The sequence below is a fragment of the Aulonocara sp. 'chitande type north' Nkhata Bay genome, linkage group LG1 (assembly GCF_057382095.1).
Source record: "Aulonocara sp. 'chitande type north' Nkhata Bay isolate Kocher_YH1m ecotype deep benthic linkage group LG1, A_spYH_male_GT1.1, whole genome shotgun sequence".
NCBI lineage: Eukaryota > Metazoa > Chordata > Actinopteri > Cichliformes > Cichlidae > Aulonocara > Aulonocara sp. 'chitande type north' Nkhata Bay.
In genome coordinates, this window is record NC_141344.1 from 12,741,586 (window position 1) to 12,765,286 (window position 23,701).

Genomic DNA, 23,701 nt, shown 5'->3' on the forward strand with positions numbered 1-23,701 from the left:
CTTTAAGTAAACTCTTTAGTACATGAGTCAGCAAGCTGCCGCATTACGCCCTATTGTCTCTTGATGGGTGTGTTTTGCGTGGCATTCTATTACACAAGCACGCTGCACAGAACTCCTATGGTCTGATCTTTGATATATATTACCAGATACATTTCCCCACAATGCCAAAACAAATATTCACTGTACTTGAAAGCTTAAACAAACCCCAAACCAAAACCAAATAACACACAACCAACAAAAACAAACAAACAAACAAAAAAAAAAACAAGTATGTCGTACATGACAGCAAGGAAATACACATATTTAAACCAATGACTGTTTTCTACAGTCATTGATTTAAATCATTGATTTAAACCAATGATTGATTTAAACGGAAGCTTATTCTGAAAAATCTCCTTTAAGTTCCACCACGCCCTCCACTTCCGGCTAGTTTATCGTTACAAATACGAAACGGGAAAACACGTATTTGTCGTTTTCGCCGTTGTTTGTGGTAGCTGACGTAAAGTTCCTTCCACAAAAACAGATCGTTAACTGCAAGTCTGCAGCAATATTAAAATTTCAGCTTCTTATATAAGTTCCAGAATTGCTTAAACAATGCAAAACTACGCAGAGGCTGTTAAGGACTTCACCGAGAGACATGCAACTTGCCTCACGGTTGTCTTTGTTGCAGGTAAGCCTAATTCTTTATTAAACGCATACTGTTTAAGCTTTGTTAACTTGCACATTTAGTAGGATTTCTGATACGGTAATGAAAGGAGATCAGGTAAGCACTTTGTTCTGTCATGACAGATTATTGCTGTTGCTCGTAGGTGTGAAATTGTAGAAATATATAACAGTATGTAGCTGCTTGATTTAGCTTAGAATAAACATAAGAGTAAAAGGTAGTAAAAGGTCGAATGGAAAGTCTTCGGAACATTCTCTTACACCCTGTTCATAGCATAAATATCTTTTTTGTCAGGGGTAGGCGTGCTGGCCTTCCGCAGATGGATGGCAGGAGGAGTGTGTCGGAGCAAGGCCAGGCTGGAAGGGAAAACGGTCCTCATCACTGGAGCCAACACTGGTATTGGGAAAGAGACAGCCCTGGACATGGCCCAGAGAGGTAAGACCCTCCATGTTTGTTTGTTAAAGAAAAGTACAGAAAAACAAAAACATATGCAAAGGCTGTGTCTCACGTCCTGTACATGGGTGTAGGTCAGGGGTGTCAAATCCTCAGGGCCAGAATTGGTTTGACTTCTTTGGTGAAGGATGGCATAAATTTTAACCTTAACTCTAAACTGCATCATCATAGGTTTTACAGCCTATGATGTCATGCTACACTAGAACAATGAATTAATTTATATACAGTTATATGACAGAAAAGTTCATATTTTTCAAAGTCTGCTCTAGAATTTTTATTTTTTTTAAGAGTGGGTCCACAGTAAGAAAACAAAGAAAACAGACAATTTTCTGTTATTTAACAAAAACCTTCTGCACAATGAGCTACCAGAAGTTTTTCTGTATTTTCGCAACTTATTTCAGTTTAAGCTGGATTTCTATTGTGTAGAAAAAAGACACACTGTTATAATTGCGCTACTTTTTCTCATATTAAAATAGCACCAGGATTAAATATGCAGATAAACATCTGTACAGTGTCAGACAGAGGAGATTCACTGGTCTAAACCACTTAAGTGGAATGTATGTGGCCCGTGGTGTAAAATGAGTTTGAAATCCTTGGTTTTTATATCAGCCGTCTGGAACCATGAATTCTGCTTTCCGGCCATCAATCTGTCCCTGAAGCTCAAGGTCACTTGGGTTATACAGCAGAGCAGTGATGCAGAACACATCAGAAAGTCTACTTCTGAATGGCTTCAAAAAATAAAGTAATAAAAAGATAAGGTTTTAGAGTGCCCTAGTCAAAATCCAGACTTAAATATGATTAATATAGTTTGACATTACCTTAAACACGCCATTCATGCACGAAAACGCTCCATATAAAATAAGAGTTTGCCCTTATATTTGGATATTGACTCCTAAGGCTGGAGAAACTGATCAGGAGGGCTAGCTCTGTGGTCGGCATGAAGCTGGACACTCTGGTGACAGTGGCAGAGAAAAGGACATTAAAGAAACTGATGGACATTATGGACAATGCCAGGCATCCTCTGCACACGGCCATTAACAACCAGAAGAGTCTGTTCAGTGACAGGTTGCTTCTCCCAAAGACAAGAACTAACAGACTTAAAAACTCCTTTGTCCCACACGCCATCAGACTGTTTAACTCCTCCCTGGAGGGGAGAGGGAGGGGAAACAGGAGGACAAAGGAGGGGGGAACAACTAAGCTGTAGTGCCTCTTCACCTCACTGTGCAATACCTTTTGTGCAATACTTTTGTAAATAGTCAACGGTGCAATAGACTCAATACTTGAAATGTGCAATTCACTTGTATTTTTATTTTTATTCCTATTTATTCTATTTATCCCCTTCGTATATTTTATTTATATTGTCTCTGTATTTATATATATATGTGTGTGTGTGTGTGTGTGTGTGTAATATATATATATATATATATATATATATATATATATATATATATAAAAAAAAATAAAAATATTCTGTAACTTCTGTCGGTGCTGTGCTTTTTTGGAAATCGAATTTCCCAGAGGAACCCACCCGAGGGATTAATAAAGTTCTATCTAATCTAATCTCTAATCTAAGAGTTACTTAACTTAAAATTAATAGAAGGGTTTTGCTGACATTTTTATTTTATTTTATTTTTTACATTTTTTAAATTAAATGAAGCACTGCCAAAAATGATTTAATTAAATCTCTATATAGTTGCGTAAAAAGAAACCATATCTACAGTCCTGTTTTGGACATTTGGTACTTAATGAAGAATATTATATAATAACCATTCAGTAACAACCAAGAAATGATAGAATATTAAATAAGTATCAATGACAGTAGGTAAAAATAAATCTGTAACCTCAACTAGTACTTTGGTTGCACATCCTCTGGTGTTTACATGTAAATATGAGTTGCTTTTGTATGTTTTTTCTTTTTCTCCAAGGGGCCAGAGTGATCCTGGCCTGCAGGGACATGACTAAAGCCCGTATTGCAGCAGATGAGATCCGTCAGAAGAGTGGGAATGGCAATGTGGTGGTAAAGAAGCTTGATCTGGCCTCACTACAGTCTGTCAGAGACTTAGCCAAAGATGTGGAAAAGAATGAGGAGCGCTTAGACATCCTCATTAACAATGCAGGTATTGCAGCAGTTCTACCTGGTTTTTTTAATGTCTCTGTAAAGCACTTTAAATCACCTTGCTGTTGAAATGTGCTACATAAATAAACTTGCCTTGCCTTACCTTAGTCCAGACCTTCCCAAAGTGTGGGCCCCGCCCCCTAGGGGGCGTGCAGAGCCATGGCAGGGGGGGCGTGGTATGAAAAGGAAAAAAATAAAATGCTTGGTCACTGCTATCATGGGGCGCCCACAGAAAAGCAAAGCAGGAGATGAAGCATAGCTGAATATGTTTCTAAACCAACTTCATTCTAAGCCAAAGGCTAGAAAATCTGGTGAAGCGTATCTGCCCTTTGGTTTCACCTGCACAAGTGTCGAGGTAGGTCTCCCCTGCAGAACTGGTTTTCCCTTCGTCGGGAGCAGCGCTGGGCTCTTCAAATCACGGACAAACAGTATCCCACATTCTTGATTTTTAGTTCACAAACACTTGTTGTAAAGACTAACTACTCCTGACATTTTGTAGACGTTAGCTCTTTATACAGTAAAGTTACAGTGGGATACAAATAATATCAGGCTGATCCTGCCACGATTTGTCCCCCCGGTTCAAATCACGGACAAACAGTATCCTACAGCTGTTTATGTTTTTAAACCTATTTTGCACAGAGGCATTTTTTGAAAAATGTATTGATAGCAATGTTGAATATTATTACACAGGAAAAAAACAACTACAGTAAAATAATCACACCGCGACGCCTCTGTCTTTGTAAATGGAGGGACAGTAACTGCGTGTAAACCTGCAGATAGTCAGATTAACAGAAACAGTATTTTGTCTCTATCTGCCATTCTGGAATTCATCTCATGTAAACAATAACATGGCGCACAGCGTGACGTGAAAAAGGCACATACCTTTGACGTTGCGTGACGAACTCTGTATTCCTCGTCCACACGTAAACGCAAAAAAAGGTTTTTAAAAAATCTCAGCTTTCGGTGATTTGAAACGCCGTTTACGTGTGGACGAAACAGCTGCGTTTTCAAAAATACCCGTGTAGGTGCGGACGTAGCGTAAAAGAGTTAGTAGTTTATTTCATTACTACCTGTCATTTATTGCAGATTACTTGTATTTGCTTAATTGTTTACTAAATGTTTGAGGTGTGAAATAAACCGCAATGGAGCAAAATATGGGTGTGTGTGGTTGGAGGATGTGTTGGTAACATTTTTCATGTAAAACAAAGGGGGGCCCAGCAAAAAAAGTTTGGGAACCACTGCCTTAGTCAGTTAGTAGAAGTTAAATGTTGTCATCATTTTTATATTGTTAAGCACTTTGTGCAGCATCGGCTGTTTGAAATGTGCTATATAAATAAAAATGACCTTGATCTTTATGGGATCCTCATACAGATTTTTAGGAGGGTAGAATAAGTTATTTGGGGTTGAATGATACTGACAGACACTGAGAAATTAGTTATTTGTATGTTTTTATTTTTTATAATTTTCTTGTTTTGTTTTGTTTTTTCAATTTTTTTTTTCAAATTTTTTTTTAGGTATTATGATGTGTCCTAAGTGGAAGACTGAAGACGGCTTTGAAATGCAATTTGGCGTCAACCACCTGGGACATTTTCTTCTCACCAACTGTCTCCTTGACCTGCTGAAGAAGTCAGCACCAAGTCGCATTGTGATCGTCTCCAGCCTGGCGCATGAGAGAGGTAAAATCTTGGTGCTAAAGTCAAACAACCAAAGATTTTTCTTTGTCACACCTGTTTAAAATAAATTTCTTGCAGGTCAGATACACTTTGATGACATTAACGTTGATAAAGACTACACCCCCCAGAAGAGCTACCGACAAAGCAAGCTGGCCAACGTTCTCTTTGGCAAAGAACTGGCTACAAGACTGAACGGTAGTGTGACAGGAGTTCAGACACATGTATAATATACAGTATGTTACAAATAACCATTTTACCTCTTGTTTTCTATCTTTGTATCTTGAGTTAATGAGCATTGTTACCAGGATTTTTACACTAGTGCGGTGTTTGACGCACGCCTGTTTCTGATGGACCTCTCATTAGGCAGCGGTGTAACCGTCTACAGTCTTCATCCGGGGGTCATCCGCACAGAGTTAGGCCGCCATCTATTTAATTCATTTCCTATGTGGAAGATAATGCTAGCAAAGGTCTTCATGAAGTTGGTCAAAAATCCCTGGGAAGGAGCCCAGACCACCATCTACTGTGCTGTGGACGAGAGCCTGGCAAACTCCAGTGGCCTCTACTACAGGCAAGTACATCTGACTGGAGAAAAATGATGTTCTCACAGTAGAAAAAGAAATGCTCTTATCCTACCAATTAATTATTCTAATATTAACAGAGGCTGAGATAAACAACAATAGAGTAAAAGGTTTTTAATACAAGCAGTTTGCAACCACACTGTATGACACTCTTCATGATTTATCTCTTTTCTTCATTCCACCGTACAGCGACTGTGCTCCCAAAAAGCCAGCACCACAGGCCCTGAATGATGCTGCAGCCAAGAAGCTGTGGGACCTCAGTGCTTCCATGGTTGGTCTGTCTTAAGCACAGCAGCCTGCCATCCCTTTATCAGCCCTGCTGTTTTTTGGCATTTCAGCGACCCTGTTTATATGGGCAAATAAAGTGCTAATCTTTACAGCCTTGCACATCACAATACACAATTTGATGTGCAATAAGATTTCTTTCCTGCTCAAATTTTATAGAGTTTGCAGAACCAGATTTTGCACTATTTACTCTACTCAGTATGCACTTATTAAAATCATTGGTGTTGCTTAGTCTTTATTTTATATATACTCTGTATACTTTGCATACTTTATCATTTACACAGGTACCCCAGTGTGTACCTGTGCATTACAGCTATATCATTATGAGAACAAGGCGATAATTACTTATTATTCTGCCATTTGGGCTTATTTTGACAGCATGTTCTCATATATAACATTTGCTTTTATTCATGGCATTTAACAATTACTGACACATTGTGAAAGGATTTTGTTTATTTTTTTTGGTGTGGTTGATTTTCTATTGGGTAAACAAGAAAACCGAGAGGTAGAATGTGTTGAAGCAGGGCTGAACCAAAGGAAGTGACCTTAAGCGCTAGCAGCCGTGGGAAGATTGTTTTACTTGACAGGAGAGAGTTGTCTACCAGGTGTAGAGAGAGAGAGTAGATGCCTGAGGGGCAGAGAGCTAGTTGGATACACCCAGTACTGTAAGTCCAAAACACTCGTCAACTCACTGAGAGCCCTCCTGTGTGTGTGTGTGTGTGTGTGTGTGTGTGTGTGTGTGTGTGTGCATTTACAAGAAAATTGTGATGTTGTGTACTTTTTGTTCTCTAAGTTGAGAGTTAACTTAAAGACTGAAGGTAACATAAATAAGTGTAAAGCAAGAAACCACCAGCTGTTAAAATCTTTTGGCAATAAATCTGGCGACAAGTGTCAACACGTGCAATGACTCAACACTTTCAATGCATTTATACATTTTCTTTTTTATTTATGGGAAGTTATGGCTGTAAAGTATCTGCAATATTTGAAGCTTGTAGGTCATACAAACCTAGAATTGCGCAGCCATTTATCAGCACATTTGGCAATGACGAAAACAGCGAATAAGACCCCATTCTGATATAAATGACTCTCTCGTTCATAGATTTTAAGAGTTAAAAGACGAGGAAAAGAAGCGGAAAATTCTCGGGTGTTTGGAGGGATCTGTCATTTGATACGAACAATTCAAACTGCTTTTTAAAAGTAAAAGTCACAAGATTTAGTGACGTGAATGTAATTCCTTTGACCATCCTGAATATTTGAGTTTGCAAACTGTAAGACATCGCATACGTTTTTTTTTTCTGTATCAACGCCTTTAAACCCACACTTCTTTCTCCTATAGTTCTTATGCAGTATGATCCTTATGTCAGGCCCACTCAGCTGTAATTAAAGTGTAAAAATGTTTGTGGGTGTGAAAGTCATGTCAGTACGCTGGCACGCATCACATTCAAGTTACTCACCTAGTTTGTTTTTTTTTCACATTCAGCAGTTATGTCATTTTCCATGTACAGTCAATGGATTATGCTAGTCATGCTGTGTCATGTCAGGCTGAGACCCTGTTGCTTTCTAAACTTTGTGTCGTGGAAACCAAGCTTTCAGTATTGTAACTCAACTGTTCTTGTGTTAAGTCTTACAGCAGAGCCCCAAACACGCAAGTCTTTTTTTTTTAATAAGTCACTCTAGACAGATCACAAATTTGCAAGGTTACATAAGTGTCATTGTAGATAGTTATACATTCGCACAAACCCCATTCCTTGTTTTAAAGCCACATTTTAAAACGTGAAACTCTATCCATTCTAACGACTCCCAACATGTTTAAAATGCAAACATAAATCAGAAAGCACAGAAACTAGCATTCAGCATGTTTCACCAGTAATAAACTCAATGACTGAATTACCCCACAGGCTCTGTGGCTCAGATGTTACCTCTTCAGTATCTGTAGGTAATGTCATGCACATGCCCTTATCAGTTCTCCGTCCAACGGATACAGAATCTATAGCTGGGCTGGAAAAGTGATAAGGAGATGTGAGTGACCACAGTACCAGAAAAGCATCTGTTTAATCTGTTAAACTATGACGAAGTACCTATTTCTTAGGACAAAATGACTCCAAAGAGTGTTGAAAGTTTGTGTAGTTTTCAAGTTGCATAAACCTGGCATCCATTTCCTCGAAATCCCGACCCTGAAGGTGGTGTTCTCGAGATTTGGAGCAGAAGATTTCTGATGTTTCACTCCCATTGTTGAGCCGTGGAGGAAGTCGGTCTGCCGAGGAAAAGAAGTCCCTCTCTGTCTTTCTTTACTTTGTCTGCCGGCTTCTCAGATCCTCACTCAGCAAAGGACTTGTTAAGTCTTAACCAGTCAAAGTGGGGTCCTGTAGCAGTGGCCTTTCACTGTTTGACTGCTGACAAACTTTAAAGGACACACCCCACTGATGAGTTTTATTTCACCGCAGCCCCGCCTGGCTTGGAGGATTTCTAGTCTGCCATTGGTTCGTTTTCAGAACTTACCATACCTGCCCCCTGGCTCCTGAGGACAGAAGCCAAATAGTTCTTCCAATTGTCAATCATGGTCGATATCAGCCAGTGGGATGAGAGAGACCAAACTTGGTGGGTGTGTTTCCCACAGGTGTGGCTGAGAAACACATTCCAATATGTACATACCTGTCAGCTCCTCTGGTATTCAGCTGCTCCTAGAAAGTGAGACCTCTGTTGACCACTGGCTCTCCCCTTTCCTCCTCCTGGGGCCCATGCAGAGGTAGAAGGAAATAGCTCTCATTTCAGTTGCACACATAAGCAATTTTATATCCATGCTGTTTGTCTACTCAATTCTTTCTGTAAGTGTGCGCCACTTCCTTTAATATGATGGGATCCCATACGAGATGCCAATAGGAAAAAAAATTGCTTGGCTTATGCCTTGAAGGCTTTTTTCAGTATAAACACATGTGAGAAATATTTCAAAAGTGGTTTTTCAGTGGAGAAACAATATGGCATATCATGGTATATCAAGGCAGCTTTAGGTTCCTATGAACCAGACTATCCTGACATTTTTTATTATTATTAGTCCTTTATTTATCCAGGTAAAAAATTGAGATTAAAAATCTCATTTTCAAGAGAGACCTGGCATCATGGCAACAAAAGTCAAAATACACATACCACATAAGTATATAACATTTAAAACAAATACAATATCACATAACAACATGTGTAAAATATACAATAACCACCTTGATATGTGGTGTCAGCTAGCACACAGGTGTAGGTGCTGGCATGCACTATCCCTCCCCCAGCAAAGAACATCCTTTTGCTTCCTCTGGAGATCATAAAGGCTTGCTGAGAGTGTTTTTGGAGTGGAGATTTTTTGTTGTTTGCCCTTCTGGTATGCAGGTTCCCCTTGTTCCATAATCAAGCTCTCTCTCCTGCACCTCCTTTGAGAAAGGAGAAATGAAGGGACACAGAGTTTTTCTTCCTCTATGAGACCACAGAGGTAAACCATGTGGGCCTGAGGCAGGTGCAGGATTGCAGGTTTATAGCATTTGAGGGCCTAAAGCAGAGCAGCCTATGCCGCGACTACCTTTGGACGAGTCTGTGCATGCGTTGAGCTAAATCAGAGCAGTTATCGTGGCTACGGTTTACTGTCGCCAGTCATTATGCTTAAAGAGAACCTGCAGATTTCTCATCATTGCACTGTTTGCTGTTTTTACTAAAATCCTTTAACCCAGGAGCAACCCTGCTACCCACTTTGATGAAGATGATTCAATACATGGAAATATTAAAATCTCACAAAAAAGAGTTATAGTGATATTATCAATATATTCCCCCCAAAATTCTCATCTTTCTTTGAGTTATAAGGGAATTCTGTTTGCGCCATGTGCCAGCTGACTTCACGGGTTCTCAAGTTCACAGACACAATTCATACATACTGAAGTATGCTAATACAGTTATTTAAAAAAACTACTCCACAGGTTAAACCAGTGTCCCTGATGCCAATTGCCATAAAAGCTGAAACCACCAACAGCTTAAATGAGCAAAAATATAATAAATATTAACAATAATAACAATGCCCAGTTTTTGTGTTTTTTCTGGGGTGTATTCCATAACTTACTTGCAGTGTAGGGGTTAGACCACAGCCGGCTTTAAAAAAGATGAAACTATGCCTCATGTACTGCAGAGATTTTGGCACTGAAATGCTAGTGGAATGATGTGGAACTACAATGCTGTGAAATGTGATTTTAATGGAGGTGTTCAGTTGTCTCTCAAGGGTAGAAAATGCTGCTAACATGAACACATTTGTTGCATAACACAATGTAGTTGAGTATTTGAATTTTAGGCTCTGGTTCAGGGCTGGACTGCATTATGTAGTAAGGCTTTATTTTAATTCTTTGTATTTATTTAATCCCTATCCTTTCTTTGGAGTCCTGAAAACCCAGTGGCTTGGAAATAAACGCTCAAAACGATTCTTTAATCAACATGACACTTTGTGATTTTTCCCAATTTCTAAGATTCGTTCACAAGCGTGACTTCAAAGTGATAAAACATTTCTAATGGTTAAATACAACTGATGTTTTTTTTAATATGCACTTTACTCGTAATGGGCGTTGACAGTTGTCTTTACACAGCACCACCCTCCAAAATCCCAAATAAGCCAACTGGAATTTCTATTTTTGGAGTTTTATTGCAGATTCTTTATCAAAAATCTAACAGGACCTCTCTGGTGTTGAATTGACCTAAAACACATTTATGGGAAAGGTTAATATACTCTTTCAGTGGCTTTCAGTGATTCTTTGTTATTACAAAATGCTTTTTGTACTTTGCAACTTTGTCCCAAAGGTATAAAATTAGAGAATCACAACTGTGTCAACTTAGTCTGTGTTAATTGACCATGTGCATTTTGTGCCCACATGACCCTGTAGTACTGAAATTGCATTGTTAGCGTGACATTCATGCTTATATTTGTGGGACTAGACAAAAAGGGCATATCAGGATCAGGGGTGTCTGTAAGAATTCCAGGGTCCAGGCTAGAGGGAGGATTTTCAGAGGGTTGTGAGGGGTTGTTGGGCCCGGAGGCTGTGTCCTGTCACAGGGGATAACAGCATTGTTGAGTGAGCACATAGACAGCAGGGCAGGTGCTGAGTCAGCTGTCTGCCTGATTTAGCATACGCTGTGCTGCTCTGGATGTTTCAACGTACGATTCCCACCGGCTTCTCGAGTCAGGAGATACAACCCCCACAAATCTCCTCAAAAATCAAATATTGTTTAACATATTATACAAAGGACATCAGTTTAAATAAAAAAGAAATATAAAACCAAGCAACCTAAAATATTCTAAAGTTAAAACGACTGGTAAAGTCAACTTTATCTGTAGTATTTTGAAATCAATTGCATGTTCTGAACACATTTTATCTGTAAAAAATGTTTGAGGTGTCATAAAGGTTTAGTAAATATAAAACTGCTTTAAAATGTGTCACTAAAAGGGGGAAAAATACTGGAAAAGCATCTTTTGACTTTACTTAGTAGTATAGTATTCTTCCCCTCAGTGTTATGCAGCTGTTTTCTGCCTGATTTCACATCCTGCTTTTGATATTTTGTGATGTCTTAGCATACCATCAGGGGAGGAAGAGCTCTGCCTGCATTGTTATCGATTATTTAGTTGACTTGCTCTTGCCAGTGTGAAAGTCTGGTGCTAAGCAAACAGGCATCAACCTCTCTTTATTCAGTTCCGGGATGTTGTGGGAACATCTGAAAACCAGAGCCACTCATGTGTACCAGAGGAGATCTGCTAAAACATCTTCTGTCCCTCACTGGGATTAGTGGGCACAGATTCCTGGCCCCTCTGCTCCGAGGTTCCCGCCAGTGCGCTTATCGCTGTACTCTTATGCTTGCAGAAGTGTATCATTAAAATCAGAGTAAAATATGTAAATAATGAACATGTTTAGATGAAATTCATGATAGTAGGGCCAAGATAGATATCTAAATCTGATGCCCGTCTTTCTAAAAATACACTAATCTAATGTAAGTCTCTCGGTTCACTACAACAGTGCTTGTTTGACAACACTATTATAAATTACATAGACAGAAGGTGAAACCTCCTCACTCACTCATATTTTGGAAGTGTTATTTTATGACCTTACACTAACACCAATGATTTGAGTATTAAAAAATTGTTAATTTGGAAAAATGGCTACCAAAAACAAACTCATGCACTGTAAACATTTAAATTAATATCTAGCCACACAAGATCATTTCCTTTGGTTTCAGAACTCTGCATCAGCCATGAAATGTCGTCCATGTATCACACGCAATCTTAGCCCTGGCCAGGCAGTTAGGAGAAGTACCCCATGGTGTGTGAAATCACGCCCTGGATGGACTCCGGTCACTGCAGAAGGTTTTCCACCAGATTGAAACAAACAAACAACCAGATTATTTATCCTGAAATTCTAATCCCTGTGTAACTGTTGCTGTTGAGTTTAGATCAAAGGGCTTAAATGAGTTATTCTGATGAGCTCTTTTGTACAACCTCTTTATGAAGGAGTAGGCCTGTTTTGTTTTTGGGTTTTTTTCACAGCAAGAAAGGCACAGGTGCGTTTTATTAACCGGTAATGGCCAAATTCCATTTCGCTGGTTTTGTCTTTTGTACCCTTGTATCGAGTTATTGTTAATCAGCCATTGTTGGCAGGTCTGGGGGACTTCCTGCATTATTCTGTTATTAATCAAAATACCCATAACACTTTATTTAAAAATCCTGAACAAATGTTTATTTTATTCCAATTTTGAACAATACACACCACATATATGGTTAAAATAACAAAATTACCTCTGTTGAGACTCTAACCAAGATATGGCTGGAGAAAACCATGTTTAGTTTGAAGAAAAATAAATGAAGTGTGGTTTCTGATCACTGTTGATATTCACTTGTTTAAAATTTACAATTTATGTTAACAATTCAGAGCCATTTAACAAATGCCCTATTTGTGCAAAATTGATGTCCTCACGTAATGGCCCTGGTTGCATCATATTGGCAGCGATGTGGGGTGGTTCATTTCCACGCACAAGATGGCCAATCAGTTTCACCGTTTTTTGACATCAGTTGATGTCCACATTTCTCCAGTTACTGACTGGTGACTTATGTCCTTGTTTTGGAATGACCAGTGGTCCTCCTCCTCTTCATCATCTTCCAAATCTTTAATCTCAGAGAATATTTTTGCCATTTTTATAAGCAGCCACACGAGCAAAGCTATAAATTTGTTGTATCCCACCTACAATTTGCTGGTTGGATAGAGTGTGAGAACCTATAGAGGCTTTCTAAAAGACAGAGGGTAGAACATGTACGGGGGGAGGTTACAGTGTGAAGATGTGCTATTATACTTGCTCTCAGAAAACGAGACAAAGCATAGAGTCATATCTTAAGAAATCCTAATAAACATAAAACAGTACACAACGGGTAAAAGTTGGTGTTTTTACAAATCATGTTAAATAATATATATATATTTTTTTGATTAACCTAAGTTTACAGTTCTTTTCTTTTTTTCAGCTTATTTGCATTTTAGTATTTGTCAGTATTTATAAATGTCATTCTGATGTTATTGCTATTGTTATTATTTTTGGTTTGGTTTCATTTTGTTGTATTTGCTGTGTTTTGTTTTGTGTTGTTGAAAAACTGATAAATTTAATACATTTTAAAAATTATGTAAAAGAGTGCTACACAAGCACTTGACACATCTGTCGTGAAAAAAGGTCATTTGTTAGTTACAAATGTCTGAAAACTTTAAGCATTTAAAAATATATAATTTATTTTTTTTGTGTATGTGACTATTCTATATTTTCATATATGATGTAACTCAGTACAAAGTATAGACCACTATACAATACAGTTCAGAGTGAAACCTTTGTCTTCACAGTAAGTTTTGCCTTGTAGTTTCCATACAAAGTTCAACTTCAAGGTTTGTTAAAAGCAGAGAAGCGCTTCCAAGCATCTTTTCATCAAACATCAGGTTCACAGGGCTACGATGACAATCTTTATGTTTGTGAGGAAGTGATACAGCTAAAACTTTTGAGATAGCTTTTTAAATAAAAAGAGATTTCCTCAATGGAAAAGAAATTGAGTCTCAGATTAAAGTATTTGGAGTTTGTTTTTTTGTTGTTATTTTTTTTAACTTATTGAGTATGTTGTTTGCCAAATTTTCAATTGTCATTTCTCTTCAAAAAAAACATTAAAACCCATAAAAACCATATTTCTAATAATATGGTTTTACGAGATAATACGAGATTTTTTTGTTTGTTTGTTTGTTTAGACTGTCAGTGAGAGAAGCTGAAGGAGCCACATCTCCATTTCTCAATGCTGCCCTCTACTGTGAAACTTTAGAACAAACCAAAAATACCCGCCCTAGAGCCAAATACCCCAGGACTCTTTCTATGGAGGTCTGTCTGTCTGTCTGTCTGTCTGTCTGTCTGTCTATCTATCTATCTATCTATCTATCTATCTAGTCAACATCAGAATTAAGGCAGGTCTGAAGGCAAAAGGGAGTCAAGTACTATCAAGATGTACCTAATATCCTGTGAGTGAACATATGCACTGCATTTGCCTTGATTTGCCCACATATGCAATACCTATTTATACAGTACATAGTCATTATAATGTGTTTTTTGTGTTACAGTTTCATGTAATCTGTTTCTGCAGAGTTGTTAGAAAACCTAAAATTCAAAATTAACAAATTAACAAGCAACTCCATGAAAAGATATCATCTTCAAACTATTAATCTCATTTTCTGGTCATCCCCTGAACACGTTATTAAAACTAATACCATAAAACTCATAGCAACAAACACCACAGTAGTGGCTCTACTGACGAGCGGAACTGGCCAACCTCATCGGGACCTGAAGAGATGAGAAACAACAGTGTGGAGCTTCCAGAGCTGCTTCTGTTGTTGTGCTGTGCTACACCCCTGCTGTTCACTGGAGGGTGAAATGTGATCATGGAGGGCTGCCAGCACGCATCAGGACCAGGCAATTGAAATGGCAAACCCAGCGAACTGATATCTAACGTGTCTCTATACATTCACTGTCAGGGTCTAAACGCTAGAGGGCGCACTGCACCTAATCTGACATTGTAGGGTATTACAGTGAAAACAGTCATAACAGGCAAAATACTACACAGCCTAGCATTTTTAGAGAAAAGCATCTATGGTTTGAAAAAAATGTTGTTGTTGTTTTTTAAATTTTACAGTAGCACATATATCATAAATGACTTTCCACTATAAGTACATTTGGTGTTATTTCCAGAAACATATTTCATTTACTGAATTTTGTCTGTTTCTGTCCTCATTACAGGGACTCTCAGTCACATTACTTGAATTCTAAAAATCCCAGCTTTTCATCTTACAATAAACTCAACAATTTTCTTTAAAAAAAAAAAAACTATGGTAGCTTTTTGCACAGGCACTAAACGCAGTATTTACAGATATGTCTTGGATCAAACTATTTAAAATAAGAGTCAGAAATTAAAATCTAAATGCAATAAATTTATATTATAGTGTTTTATCGAGGAGAGATGGAGTCACTTGGATGGCAAAACTGAAAAGACTATTTATTTTCTGTTTTTATAAAAAGGAGCACAAGCAAAATTCCACTCACTTCACTATTTTCACTTCCCTGCCTTGAATCGGTTTTCTGCTTCCTTTCCTCTCAGCACCTCATGTCTCTTGTTCTCTTTGTTGAAGGCTGTCCTTGTCTGCCTCTTGTCCTCTTGTACCTCATCCACTCTCCTGGTCTCAGTGGGACGACGGAGGGTCTGTGAGTCTTCCTGAGGTTTTAAACCTTTGTATAAAAGTTATGTTCACATGCTCTTTGACAAATGAATTCGAATTTGTGGCTTCATAAATAAAACACACTTGATTCAACAGGCTATTTTTTTAAGCTGGCTGACAAGCTGCACTGCTGCACTTTATTCAGTGTGCTAGTGTGTAAAGTAAACAGAAAACCTTAAGTTAGTGTTTCAGTGTATTAGAATCACATAGACACTGCTGTGTTGTCTTCAGGTACAACAGACAACTTCCTAGTTGTGTGACTGTGTCAGTGATAACATTACAATTACTACTGCTGATATGCCCTAATCAATAATAAACAGTTTATTTATTGCAGACTGCTTGTGTCTTACTGTTTCTTAGTAACTATCAAAGCTAAGACAGTAAAAAATGAATTCATAGTTCCCATAGTTCACCTGCTTTGTTGACAATTGTGTTGCCAACTGTTGATAAAATCATTCAAGTTCTAAGTAAGTATTATTTTAGGTACTTATTTGTAAAATAAATAAATAAATAAATAACAGTAATTTAAAAATAAAAATCACCACACTTTCTGGCCTGTTATCTTAATACTTATCCTTTTCTTTCCTAGTGATGTCCATGAAGCTTGAAAGCAGATTAAATCACTGCTGTGTTGAAATATATCATTTTAGGATGCATAACCAGGTTTTTTAATGAACTCTTAATTTGTTACACAGTTTAATACAGTGATTATGCAAATATGTAAACGCAGGTATTGATTATATTTGATTCATACTTATGTGAGCAAGACCAACATCAGATTACACACTTTGGGCCATTTTTAAAATTGGCCCAATATTTAACACAAAATATTTAATATAGTGACATCTTTAAATATCACTGTTGCCTATAACCCCACTTGACTTTATAGTGTAATTTATATAACTTGTGTTATGTGGCAGAAAGTAGTGACCTCTAGTGGTAAGATGGTGAATCACAAAACAATAGGTGAGTTCAGGACAAACCACAGCTTAGTTTTAAGTACATTTTTAAGGCCATGGCTCTAACCTGCAGAACTGATGATGTGACATTTCTTGCGTGTTTTGAGGCCTTCTTTTAGTCTCTGATGTGACACAAATGGCCTGTTTTCTTCACCAGATCAACTACTTCACTAACAGCAAACTCACTCTATGATATTAGAAGAATTGGAGGTTCAGAGTTCTTCCTCTACTTAATGAACAGAGTGAATAACATACGATGCTTTAAATAGCTTATAAAGTTCAGTCTCACAATAAAAAAAGAGCCTAAAGGAAGAGAGTGATATGAAACATTAATTCCAGCATGCCCTCAAAAGTAATCTAATTATAGATCCATATTAGTTACCTCATGCATTGTTTAAAACAACTAGTTTAACGACCGCTCCAAAGTCCTGTCTATTATTGAACAGAAAAGGTTTAATAGGTGATTTAAAAAAAATCTTTTGAGGATTTTAATCATCATTTATGCTTGCTGTTGTTTTCTAGAGCATGATCACTCAGGTAAAACTCAGAGCTATTGATGTTCAACCCCAGGCTATGGCGAGGAGGGATATAAAACAAACCGCACAGGTCGGACTGTGTATTCTTCGAGTTGTGTCGACCCTCAGTACTGTGCCTATTTCAGTGTATCAGTATGTTCGTGCTCTGTTGTGCACTGCGGGCAGTGAGAGGCTGTTCTGCAGCAGTTTTGAAACTAAGCGAGGCATACTCTTGGAGGTTTATTAGTCCCCCCCCCCCCCCCTCCTCTATTTCTCTCGCTCTCTCTCCTCGGGGCATGGCAAAGGCAACTGTGGAGAGACATTGCCACAAATAGACTCTCTAAATATGGAGGGCTTCAGTCAAGAGAAAATGCATGATCGAATTTTGGGCCTCTTCACCAAACAGCTTCTATAAAAGGAACAAGACAGAAGAGAGGTTGAACGGTTGATGACACTTTCTGCTGGAATATGTGTGTTTGAGTGTTTAGCTCGCTGTGGGTATGTGTGTGCTTGCACCTGTGTGCAGCTTTGTACATTTGCTTCAGTGACAACTTTTTGTTTGTTCATCTTTTTATCATCGCTGCCCTGCTGCATCAGTGCGATGGGGCATCGATTCAATCTACCTTTGAGTTATTTTTAATTATCACTAACACTTTTGCCCTGTCAGACACTGTCATTTGGTTTAGTTTACAGTATGTGCAAAGCATTACACCACCTCAACACAGAACATTATTACGGTATGGATCAATGTCAAAGTACAGTCAGTAATTTTATATCAGAAAACTGAAAGAAACTAGTATTTTTAAGCAGGTGTACTTCAAAAAATGTAAAATAACTTTTGCAGACATCTAACCTTGAAGAACCATAGTACCAGCTTGTTTGCCAGTATTTACTTATTAACACTTTAAGCAGTGAGGATGTGTTATCATTTTTCTAGAGTTGTGTTTTACGGAGCCCCGCAGGGGACATGGGAGAAAAAAAAATTAAGACGGACTTTTGCGAGATCTCGCAAAAGTTTTGCGAGATCCTGAGTTAGTTTTGCGAGATCTCGCAAAAGTCCGTTTTAATTTTTTTTCTCCCATGTCCCCTGCGGGGCTCCGTAGTGTTTCCCCTCACCTATTAAAAAAAACATACAAATCTGGTCTCTTTCTAAATGCTCTACTAACCATTGCAAGTTGGTGTACTCTGTTTACTGTTGCAGTGATTTTTCTAAAGCCAAAAATGACGAGCTAAAACACAAGAAAACTCTCACTGTACAACCAAATACATTCAGTTGTGTATTTTCCCCCCCCCCAAAGGTTCTAACAAGTGCTAATTCTGTTTTACTCAGTGAAACAGAATATTTGTTTATTATCTTGAACATTTTTTGTTGATTAAGTCACCTCCAATTAGGGATATAATATAATCTATATTTTGTACCTGTCTATTAATATTGTAGCGTCCTGTGTATGCACCCAGAGCGTTTATGTGAAAAGAAAATTTTCATATGACTGTATGCACTCCTGTAAAATCTCGTGTGAATCATGGGGTTTACTTAATTTTTCACATGACTGCAGGTTTGCTGTAGGTAAGTATTATGCACACTCTACTGTGTTGTGTTCTTATTTGATAATATCATTTCATTTACAGTTTTATTTTCTGGTGGTGCTTCAATTACCTCTCAGTTGTGTAGTTGTGGAATTAATCACAAGTGATTACAAGCTCCAGAATTAAGCTTACCACTTGTCACGGAAGGATAAAGCTCCATAGGCGCCCATGTTAAAATGTCCAACTTTACTTTAAAAAATATGTTTGCAGCCTGGTACAATGAACGATTTTGACCTTTGTGGATTGTTTCCCGTTCTGGCAACTCTGTGGAGAGTGAACATTTTTAATATTCATTCACCACATACTTGAGTTGAGGGTAGGTACTTTGATTGACAGGTGTCAATACGCAGCAGTTGTAACACACTGGTGTCTCCTAGGCCTCCCCTGGCTAACTGAAAGTATTGAACTTGACCAACTACCTGTTGGTCTCTTTCTAATGTAATTATCTGAATAATATGACTTGATTGTTCTGACTATTCAAGAGGTTTGTGCTTCAGTTTTGGTAAGCAAATGTTTAATGAGTTAGTTACTTAGTACTAATTAGCACAGGTGTGTTTATCCTTTAGTTCCATGTAGAGTACAGATGCAGATGACCAAGATTGTTAGTGTTAGCTAAAAAGCTAGCTTAGCACTCCATAGCACTTAGCACTCTGATCCATATGTGTTAGCTACTAGCTCTAGAAAAACAACATGCTAGGCCAACTTTTTGGTGGTTTTGTCACAATTTGATGCTGTGTGGCAGGCAGGAAGTAGGACCCAAATGCAGGACTAATGAGATGCAGAGGGATGAACTGAGGAAGGCAGCTTTATTGCGCTGAGAAAACATTCCATAAAAAATAAAAATAAAAATAAAAAATAGAGAAAACCAAACCAAATCTTGAACATGAAACTAGAAAACAAGGTAACGGGAAACAGTAGATTAAGAACAAAGAAAACCTGCAGCACAGCAAAAACAGCACTGAGAGGGTGTGGTACAACACAACAAATGGCAAGGGAAAACACAGGGCTTAAATACACAAGGGAGTAATGCGGGAATGGGAAACAGGAGGGAAACACAGCTGGGACTAATTAGACATAATGAGAAAAGGGGAAGCAAAACTAGATACACTTACAAAGGAAATGGGACCATCAAAGTAAAACAGGAAACACAAGACAGTAACAAAGATGCAGACTAGACACTGAGAAAAAGAGACACGACTGCCTGAGGAGACACAGGGAAGATGGAGCACAGATCACAGGAACAGAAACCAAGAGACTAGAAATGATAAATAATGAATTCAAAGTCTATATAATAATTCAAAATACAAAACACTGGGTCAGCGACCTAGGACCATGACAGGTTTACAGTGATTTGTATAAGAAGCACTTATATGTGGCAAGGTTATAATTCAAAAAAGGAGCTTATTAATCATTTTTATAAACGACCTCTGTCATATACAAATAGTTACTATAATATAAGAATTCCGATGGCAGTTAATTAGGAACTTTGATGTGTTTTGGAGCAGAAGGACATTAAGCAGCTAGATATTTTGACCCGAACGGACACGTGTGCTGAACTGAATAAGCAGCCACTTCCACATGCTGTTATGCATCACCGTGCTTCAGTGCCCTGCACTTGACCTTGTGCTCTCACTCTGTGTTTTACACACTGTTGGAACTGTGGAGCTTAAATGCCATGTCTCTAAGTATCTTCTTAACTGGTTAACTAACAAACACGGTCTTCACAAGAAAGCATTGAAACTCTGGAAAAAAATGTTCTACCACATATTTTATCTGGTCCAAAATATAATCAGCTAAAGATGTTTCAACGCTGACTATATTTTAATAATGAGCACATTCCTTCATGAGTCAGAATCCTCCATCCCACTGCCAGGACTATGTGTTTGTGCATCTATGTGGGTGATGGTGGATGGTGTCTGGAAGGGCAAGTGCACAAATGCGTGCATGTTCAGTAGCACACGAGAGCCCTATGCATGTGTCCTTGCAGCAACGTGCCATGGCAGATGCTGCCTCAAGCCGCAGCAGTGTCTCAAGTGATGATCTGTCTGTTGACCTTCAGTAACATTTGAGGATGTGGAAGCTTTCTTGTCAAGGACGGTGCACTCTTCGGGCTGATTGCCTTTCATTAATATGCCTCACCTTCAGATGTGCTATATGGCATTTGCATGACATTAGCATTTATCTTTGGGCCAGCCATTCTGCGCTGCAGCATTCGGAGCTTCTGTGAATGACACCTGTTAGACTGAGACCCAGATGCCTTTCTGGCAGGGTCACACTGTGCAGGTTTGCAGAGGGTGGATGAGGGTGGAAGAGAGAAGACAGACCATACTGAGGGCTGTCTTTTAGGACTGGTTGTTTTTGACATTTGTTAAAAGATAAAATTATTAAGGTTTGGTTTGTTTCTTCCTGGTTTGGCTCTATTTTCTAGGATTTCAGATTTAAATGAGCTTGGTTTACCTGCACCAAGCAAAGATGTTTTCTTTTATTTGTCTGTCTGTCTGTCTGTCTGTCTGTTTGTTTGTTTGTTTGTTTGTTTGTTTACACCACATTGGGCGTTATGCTATCAGCTGTGCTGACAGTGTTTCAGAGCTGCGCAGTATTTTCAGGTGTCTGTCTGCTGGTCAAGTCTCAGTCCAAGTTTCTGTCAGTTAAAACCTTGTGGGCAAAATGACAGATCCAAATATTCAGATTTGCTCTTTGTTTCAAATTATTCTTGTTCTGAGTCACATCTTTGTCCCATTTCTGTGAAGTCTTTTCTCAGTACTGTTACGCAGTGTGGCATCAGACATCATGACTCATTGTGTAAAACAGTTGAGCAAAAAAGAAAGGTAACATTAACTTTGGGGTGTAACAAAATTCCTTAAGCTTATTCTTTTTCTTTTTTTTTTTTGCACTGAAGAAAAAAAGATGCTCTTGTATGTGTTCATTAACTAATTAACCTCAAACTACAATGCTCAAGAACCAACAGAAAATGTAAACAATAACAATGAGATGAATTCTCTAAAAAATGACATATTTCCTGTTTTTGTAGGTGGTTGTTTGTTTCTGTCTGAGCTCATTCTCTCTGTTAGTCTGAGTGCTGTTCGGCTTGAGGATGGTGCAGCCAGGTGGTGACCCTGCATGCAGTATCTGGCACACAGCAGAGCACGTAGAGATGGAGCCAGATCCCAGAGTCAGAGACCTGCCGACACCGACCAATCTGTCACCAAAGAGGCAACAGTGTCACTGATACAAACACTGTGGAAGGTGAAGGCAAACCTTTGATGTAGTGTCAGAAGAATGGCATATAACGCAAATGTCTTCAATTTACCTTAAAAAGTGTAAAATGATCATTTTCTGTGGCGTTATTTTACTGATTAAGAAAACAAATGGTCAGTAGAACTCACGGCTATGTTTAATAGTTAAAGTCAAAGCATTTCCACATGCACAGTGAAAAGACATCTCAAATGATTGGGACTAAACAAGTGTGTAGTCTTAAGAAAATCACTTATCAGGGAGGCTAATCAGAAAAAGAGGTTTCAGTTTGCTAGGGAGCTTAATGATCGGACTCTGGATCAATGGATAAATTCGGAAAGAGTCATGTGGTCTGATAAGTCTTGTTTTTCACTGTTCCATGGTGATGGGTGCATTAGAGTAAGAAGAGAGGTGGATGAAGTGATGCACCCATCATCCCTAGTGCCTACAAGCCTATAAAAACAGTGTTATGATCTGGGCTTTGGTCAAGGTTGAGCAACATTATGTGCCCAAAAAAATTAGGTCAGTTGCCTACCTCAAAATACTGACTACCCAGGTTTTTCCATCAATGGATTTCTTTCCTTCCCTGATGGCACAGGTATGTTCCAAGATAACAATGTCAGGATTCAGAGGGCTTGAATGGTGAAGTTGTGGTTCAGGGAGCTTGAGCCAAGGTTTGACTCTGAATGGAAATAAACGTTGTGAGATTGCACAAGCTTACTGAAACATCATGGTGAACACAAGCTGCTATCAAAGTTCATATTGAGTAACTATTTTTATATATAATAACAGTATAATCGATTATTCTTATAACTCACCATATTTCAAACCCTGACAATTAAACACAAAAAACGGTAGTTCCTAGATTTAACTGCCTCATTTCATTCTTATGGCAGAACAGCCCTTTTGAAGTTACCATTGTAACCTCACAACAAAAATATCCTCGTTCTGAGCCTGGTCAGAGCCTTTTACATTCAGTATGCTTGTCTTTTCCCCCACCTTTCAAAAATGTGCTAGGGTAATTCTCCCGTCACTGTACACGTTAACCACCACAATAAATCTGGAAAAAGTGTTTTCCTACTTGGATCAACGAAAGGTCTTAATCAATCTAATTATTGGTGCATCACAATTAAATATGGCTTTGCATTATCCATCCATTCTTTTCCGCTTATCCAATTTAGGGTCATGACGGGAGCTGGAGCATATCCCAGTTACTGTAGGGCAAGGCCTGCTGAAAGGTTATTTCAATTTAGAATCACCAGTTAACCCAACCCAACTAAGCGCATGTCTTTGGACTGTGGGAGGAAGTCTGAGTACCCAGAGAGAAACCAAGCAGACATGGGGAGGACATGCAAACTTCACACAGAAAGGCCCACCACCTGGCCTTTCCTTATATACATTATCTCACAAAAGTAAGTGCACCCCTCATATTTTTGTAAATATTTTACTATATCTTTTCATGGGACAACATTAAAGATATGACACTTTGATACAATGTAAAGTAGTCAGTGTACAGATTGCATAACAGTGTAAATTTGCTGTCACCTGAAAATAACTCAACATACAGCCATTAATGTCTACAATTGCCGGAAACTAAAGCGAGTACACCCCCAAGTGAAAATGTCCAAACTGTGCCCAAAATGTCAATATTTTGTGTGGTCACCATGTTTTTTTTCCAACACTGCCTTAACTCTGTTGGGCATGGAGTTCACTAGAGCTTCACAGGGTGACACTGCAATCCTTTCCCACTTCTCCATGATGATATCATGGAGCTGGTGGATGTTGGAGACCTTGCGCTCCTCCACCTTCCATTTGAGGATGCCCCGCAGATGCTCAATAGGGTTTA

At 38.5% G+C, this 23,701-nt stretch overlaps 1 protein-coding gene and 1 long non-coding RNA gene across 2 annotated transcripts; one reads left to right on the plus strand and one right to left on the minus strand.

The window, feature by feature from the left end:
- Positions 1-411: 411 nt before the first annotated feature.
- LOC147338758 (retinol dehydrogenase 13) lies at positions 412-6,000 on the plus strand. The gene is made up of 7 exons (XM_086273871.1): positions 412-670; positions 959-1,099; positions 3,043-3,234; positions 4,748-4,909; positions 4,985-5,101; positions 5,270-5,474; positions 5,674-6,000. Exons 1-7 carry the CDS (start codon positions 595-597, stop codon positions 5,768-5,770), a joined length of 990 nt encoding a protein of 329 aa, XP_086129997.1. The 5' UTR covers positions 412-594; the 3' UTR covers positions 5,771-6,000.
- A 1,227-nt stretch (positions 6,001-7,227) lies between these two features.
- On the minus strand, positions 7,228-8,275 carry LOC147338759 (uncharacterized). The gene is made up of 2 exons (XR_015126337.1): positions 7,848-8,275; positions 7,228-7,767 (listed from the first exon to the last, which is right to left on the minus strand). It is a non-coding gene; the product is annotated as an uncharacterized LOC147338759 (long non-coding RNA).
- Between the last annotated feature and the right edge of the window lie 15,426 nt (positions 8,276-23,701).